Raw genomic sequence first — 7162 nt, 5'->3', positions numbered from 1 at the left:
ATTTCATATCGCCTAAATAATTCCAAAATATTAGCTAATAATAAACATTTATACTATGAGCCAACGTCGCCTTTTTTTATACGTAGAATTGCACAATAGTTTGTTTTTGACATAAATTCGAGAAATTATTGAAAGGAATGTTACGCACGGGCTTATTACAATAAGATTAATTGAGGCCATGAGAACCATAGTGGCCTAACTCATTTTTTTACAATATTGAGTTTATGATTTTTTCCAGTTCAAATTGATCATTTTGATAGAACCAGAAAGGCCTAAAAGTGATAAAACGAATTTTCACTAGATGGCAGCATAATCATTGTTATGGTTTTTAGTCTGTGATCTAAATTTGAGGTGCCATACTGGCCTAAGTAAGATAGGCCACTATGGCTTGTCCATTGAATTAGGCCACTACGGTTCTCATGGCCTCAATTTTTTTTTAATAATTTTTTAAGTTTGGAAGGGATTGATTTATAATATTTTAGAAATAGGCTGCCTGATATTATAAATCTGCTTTCAATAGTTAAGTATTCAATAATAATAAAAAAAAAAAATTTGAATTGTTTTTATTTTGCATTCGATGTACGGGATTTCTTATTATGGCGCATGCGCTCTGTACTGTTATGTGACTTTTTCAACAACTGTTAAAAAACAGTCTGTTTTCACCTGTTTCATAGTTGTGCATACAATATGACAATGATAGTGGAATTATTGTGTAGTGTTGCCAGGTGGTTACATTTCTTACATTTCTCGTAACTTCGATCTTCTCGCGTAATACGTAAATAATTTTTGTTTTAAGCCAATTTTAATAACTTTTGTTTTGTTTGTTCTCAAGGCAATTTGCGTAACGCACCCAAATTAGACAAGATATGATGCAACAAGACGAAATCAATTAATTACTGGTTATAGGTTCATTTTTCCCACTGTGCTGTGCTCTAATAGAATAATTATGTTATAAAAATAACATCATATATTTAAAAATTATAAACCACTTGAATTTAAACCGTTATTACAACAAAACATTGTCCAAATTGGCAATAGATAAATCTATTTCCAAAAATCATTGGACATTTTGTTAATTACTTTTGTTATATCCCCCTATCAGGCAGCCACTTCACTAACAGCCCTTATAACTTGAAAGCAAATCTGAAGGTCAAATCCAATAAATTTCTAACTTTAGAAACGGAATGGCTTTACTTACCGAAATTCAGACTGTCTTTCAAGTTGGATGGTAAAGCCGTTTAAACTAGAAAATATCTACTATAATATACAATTTCTCGTCCTTTCTCATGCGATTGTTCGTTATCCTTAAATCTTTATAAGGCTACCACTGTAGAATACGTGAGCTCCACACCAAACCAACATGGTTTCCATAAAACCATGATTTTTCCCAAGCAGTTCACTTTAAGTAAACTAGATGGCGCTTAAAAGCATTCTGCATTACAAGCCAAATTTAAAATGCTTTAAGTTTTGATAAATTGGTCATAAATAATGATAGTGATGACGACCCTTACCCTGCCGTCGTTAATTCAAAGCGCATACGACAATGTGACATTTAAAAAAAACAGAAAGTAGATATTTTTTTAATTTCTTTTCTTTAAACATTATTTAACCAGTTTTGAGTTTTTGTGCCAAACGCCTTTCAACTAACAGCGGCAGCACTTTCTTCTTTACTAAATTGCACGTTTCTGCCGTTTCTTCTTCTTCTTTCTATTTTTAACCTCATTATAATCATACTCAACTGTAGTTCCGCTCAAGTCTTGATACCCGTCAGATTTCTGGCTCTCGTATTCCGGAAATGTGACGCCTTCAGTTTGTTGATAATTTTCAGAAAATGTTTCGGAGAATTTTGTACTCAAACTTTCAGAACCGAAGAATTTGTTTGTAAAGTTTTCAGTGGGCTTCTGCAGGTTTTGATATTTGTCGTTTTGTGGGTAGAGGGTGGTGAATATGTTTGTGGCTAACGCGGCTGGGGTGGCTGAGCCTTGAGGTAGCGGTCAGAACTTCAAGTCCTGTAAATGGAAAACCAATGTTTAAAACTGGCACGAGCCACTCTATCAATGTAAAGTCTGTTCAAATCCATTGTGCCAGAAAGGTAAACAAACCAGTTTGGTTAAAATTCTAAAGCAATCACTCAATAAATGGAATAAGTAACACTTTCACGTACATTTTGAACATGTCGACTTAATATCTATTAACTTTTTCCATCAATGTTCATTTGAATAACATATTAAAATCTTATTTGAAAAATGTTATTTCAAAAGTGAGGTTATTTTTCTAATATAAGTAGATTTGTTAATAGTCTATGGTTGCATAGGGCTGCACGGAAATAACTCCTTCGGTTAATCCAATTAAAATTTTTGTATCGATTAAAGAATCGATAATTTAATCACAATCGAACGAATATCTAATATATAAAAGTATAAGGATTTGAAGGAGGATTTAAAATTAGATTTTTATTATTATTATTAGAGGTCATGTAAGAAAAAAATTGTAATCTCGTGTACTAAATATCATCACTCAGTACCTATTGAATCACATATTTTTTGATAGTGATCAGCAGCGAAATCGCATATCCCTTATATAAAACCCAATTATTCCAACTGATTCATTAAAACAAATCCATACATTCAATTAATTCATCGATTTGTAGTTAGCAGTATAGTTAGTTGGCCATCACTAAGCTGTCTAAATTGCAGTCAATACAACAAGCCGCTCGTCCAATTTACTTGGAAGTTAAATGACGAAATTTAGTATTGGTTTTAGAGATATGTTGGTTATCTTCAAGCAACACTCCACTGTATTGCTTACACGATAAAGTTGAAATTGATATAATTTTTTCTTTGTTCAATACGTAAGATGGCTCTCAGAACCAAAAGGTCTTGGTCAAAGGTTTGGGCATGTTAGGGGTCAGGTATCTCATGTATATGACTGTACATGTAATTCCAAACAATGTAAAGCTAAATTAACATTGAATAAACGAAACGCCTGAACATTTTCTTTGACTATCTCAAAAAGGTACTGGTAATACCGGTAGGGTATAGATATCGGTAACATTTGGACATCGGTAAGAGTAGATAGGTATTGTTGTTCTGGCTCAGGCGTTAAGTGGGAATGTGAGCTTTATAGAGATGTTCGTAAGGGTGAGAATGTTTTGTGTGTGTTTGAAGGGTTCTTTGTGGTGAGTTATGTTGTTTTGATTCTGAGTAAATCCGTGTTGGCGGGTGGTGGATCGTTCGTTGAGTGTGCTTTATATCGGTGGGTATAGGGTTAGTAATGGGTTATGTTTGTTTGAAGGGGTCTTTGTGGTGAGTTGTGACGTTTTGCTTCTCAGATGAGTGTCGTGGTTCAGTTTATGTTGGTTTTTGAGTTATTTTGATAAGGGGGCCTGTTTGCCAACCATTCTATCCCTTATAAACACCCACATAAACCAATTCAAAAACAACTGTCTTTGATAAACTCAAAAATTGCGAAACAATTCTTAAGTCAATTCATTTATCAAATTCTGAAAATTAATAGTTTTCAAGTGTAAGTAGCGTAAATTATTAGATACGACGCCTGATAGCGTATGAAGGCAGCGATACATAAATATGTTAATGGTTTTTATTCAGTTTTCTGTTTCTTTCTGTAAACTTTTTAATAGTGAAAACAAAAATAAAACTCAGAATCAAAACGACATGACTCTTCACAATGCCCATTTAAACACAAGCCATTCTCACCTTTATACACACCCACATAAAGTTCACATTCCCACTAACGTGAGTCAGAACCGCCAGTACCTATCTGCTGGTAAGGTACGTATATCTGTTACATATTAACACCCTTAAGGTATAGATAGCGGTAACATTAAGACATAGGTAATGTAATGGTGGATACCCACCTTGATGGCCTGCGGCAGATCGGGCAGTTTCATATCTCTCAGCTGCTGCGGCAGGTTCATGCTCTTTACGGCAGATACGGCGCGCGCAGGGGCCGCAGAGATTCCCGCCTGGGAGAGAAAACGGACACAATGTTGCGGACTAAGGCAAAAGCGAGGTGCCTAGTGACCAAGTGTGAGACGAAAACGAGTTAATACAGTTAAGCATAACATGAACGATAGGGGCATAGGGGTCGCGATGTCATGGCGTCACATTCACTATTGAGACGTCACATCTTTTATTGAAACGTCACATATGTCACTGAAAAGTCATATCTTTTATTAAGAAGTGACATCTTTTATTTAGACGTTAGATTTAATAATTCAGGCGTAAACATTGACTTACAATTATATGGACGTCGGGTCCGCGCTAAAAAGTGTCCGAACTTATAGGGCGTTAAAATCGTATACAGAGCGTCATTCACGCTTTAGTCTTCGTTTGTTCGACTGACAGCGAAGCAAGCAAAGTTAGACAGTACTGCGATGACATTACAATTTAAATTCAACGTTTTAGCTTTTTCATATCCCTTTACATGTCACTACGTTTAAATAGGTTGACTTGGGACATTTTTTTCGTGGTTTTTGTATTAGACCCGTCGTCCATTTATTTGTAAGTCAATGGGCGTAAAAGTAGGTGTGGAATTACCTCGGCTTTCTGCATTTTATTCTGCTCCTGCAACCGCTGCAAAATATCAGCCATGTTTGTCTGCAGGACCATACCACCCATTACAAGTTCATCTAACACCTATAGGGACAAAAAAAGACAATTACTTTCATTGCACTTTAATTAAGAATTGGTATTATCATTAAGGAAACTGATTTTATATTTTTGAAATTATAAAGGTAAATAAACTGTATTTATAGTTATTATGAACCGAGTTTTAAATATAAGTTTTATTTAAACCAAGTATATTTATTTCTTTTTAATAATCATTACAGCAAATATTAATTACAGTAATAAAAACATGATGTTTACAATATTCGAATTCACAGAACGGTATACCTCAATGTCATTTATTGCTTAAGTTGCATCACGGATTTTTATTACGTTAATCATGCGGTGCCACAATTGCGACAATTTTGTAGGGAATCGACGATCGGTCGCTGCGAATAGTGTATTTCGAATAGTTCAGTTTAGACCTCAGTCGCGCGTGACAAGTCCGATCAGTACCGCGTCGCAGTGCACTACACGAGAAAAACCCGCGAGTTATAGGACCGACCGATACTACGAGCACCTACCAGCCGAACCAAAAAATGAATGTTGTGAGGAAGCGTTACGGTGCAAGCTGAACTCAAGTAAGTCTGAACTTATGGCACCACGATTTCGTTTAACTAAAGTAAACGACTCTTTTATGGGGAACTGTATACGTTTTTACAATAAGATTCCGGAGCATATATTAAGATTATCATTTCCTAAATTTAAAACATACATTAAAAGTATTTTAATTGAAAAGTCATTACAAAATTGTAGACTACGTGTTAGATAAAGACGTATGGAAATACAACACGAGTCTAGATTCCACACAAATATGATTCAAAATGTATTCCATAGCAACATGAATGTGTTCCGTTATGTATATGTAAAACAGTGTTGGGCGTTAATCAATTAAATTTCAATCAGATTAAAAAATCAATTCAATTGAAATCAATTGCAATTGGTTTTAATTGCAATTGATTTTAATTGCAATTGATTTTAATTGCAATTGATTTCAATTGAATTGATTTTAATTGCAATTAAATTTGCAATTAAAATCAATTCCGGCCGGTTGGGGGCCCAGTTGAGGGCCCTCACCTGGGGGCCCCAACCGGGCCCCAAGCGGGCCCCCAACCGGGCCCCCAACCGGGTCCCTCACCTGGGGTCCCCAACCGGGGCCCCAACCGGGGCCCCCAACCGGGGCCCTCAACCGGGGCCCCCAACCGGGGCCCACAACCGGGCCCCCAATCGGGCCCCAACTGGGGCCCCAGACCGGGGCCCCAAACGGGGCCCCCAACCGGGCTCCCCAACCGGGGCCCCCATAACCAACGCCCTAACTCACCCCCATATGCCCTATAAATTTATCATAATTGTCAATTTTAATTGTTAATTGTTAATCAAAAACATTAAAAAGATTGAAAATTGATTAATTGTTAATTGTAGATATTTGCGATTAACGATTGATCAATTGTTAGTTGCGAGAACCGCAATTAACAATTGATTAATAATTGCTGTTTCGCAATTGACAATTAATTAATTGTCAATCTTTAATTGCCAGATCAATTAAATTTTGCCCAACACTGATGTAAAATATAACTATTTCGACGCTCGTTCGTTATTGTAAGCTTATTTATCTAGTATTTCTCATTGTAAGTCAATGTTTGTATTCTGTTATGAGAAATAAATGTCTTAAACCATATTTAAGTTTTAAATTTTTATTGAATTGATATTCAATTATTATTGAGAAATTACTCCACTAGTTTTGTTATAATTAACTTTTGTGACAAACTAGTGGAGTAAATTCACAAAAAAATAATTGAATATCAATTCAATAAAAATTTAAAATACAGTGAATAGCGACATCTCTCGCCAGGGCCGGTAGCTGTAAAGGTATCTAACTGGGTGATAAAACTTTCATAGATTTCTCGTACATGGCGCTACGACTAAAAAGTCGTTGAAAAACCAAATACAACAAGCACATAAATAATTCGTGAGGTCCGCTGGTTCCGTTTATTCCGTGGCTCAGTTGGTATAGCGTCTGGCACCGTATGCTAGAAGACGTCGGTTCGAATCCGGTCGGATCCAAGGAATTTTTTCTGAGTGTTCGTTCTTTATATTAATAATTATAACATATTAAGTTTATTTGAAAAGAGCAATCCCTTGAGTTTCTTGGTCGTTCTTCTCAGGGAGGTCCGCGTTGTGAACGAGCAGTTACTTAAAAAATTATGTTTTCAAGTATATAAGTAATAAATGATTATTTAACTTTGGACTTTGACTGAAGAACATTTTATTGTGAAAGTCCCTTTACTCAGTAACAGAGAACATTCAAAGTATTATATAAACAATTAAACTATTATATTTATTAATGAATTTGGCATTAACCGTATTAATATATTAGGGGTTAAAGTATGAAATTGCCGTTTTATTGCAATAGGTTCTTTGAATTTTCATAGAATCTTCATGGTTTGAGGTTTTCGAATGAAACTTTTTCCAAATGGTTTCTGTGATTTTTTTTTTTAAATTTGAAACATTTGAATATCGACTTTCAATTGTTT

The 7162-nt window shown here is 35.3% G+C and overlaps 1 protein-coding gene across 1 annotated transcript in view; it reads right to left on the bottom strand.

Moving 5' to 3' along the window:
• Positions 1 to 883: 883 nt before the first annotated feature.
• Positions 884 to 7162, bottom strand: part of LOC113232687 (AP-3 complex subunit sigma-1) — a 12064-nt gene continuing 5785 nt past the window's right edge. The window contains exons 5-7 of the mRNA XM_026467460.1: positions 4560 to 4658; positions 3878 to 3985; positions 884 to 2009 (exon numbers count right to left, since the gene is read on the bottom strand). Of these exons, the coding sequence (XP_026323245.1) occupies positions 1995 to 2009; positions 3878 to 3985; positions 4560 to 4658 (222 nt within the window). The 3' untranslated portion in view covers positions 884 to 1994. The remainder of the gene's footprint in view (positions 2010 to 3877; positions 3986 to 4559; positions 4659 to 7162) is intronic.

Source organism: Hyposmocoma kahamanoa, unplaced genomic scaffold (assembly GCF_003589595.1).
Source record: "Hyposmocoma kahamanoa isolate Upper Pololo Valley unplaced genomic scaffold, ASM358959v1 77, whole genome shotgun sequence".
Lineage (NCBI taxonomy): Eukaryota > Metazoa > Arthropoda > Insecta > Lepidoptera > Cosmopterigidae > Hyposmocoma > Hyposmocoma kahamanoa.
This window is presented reverse-complemented; position numbering and strand designations above follow the sequence as displayed.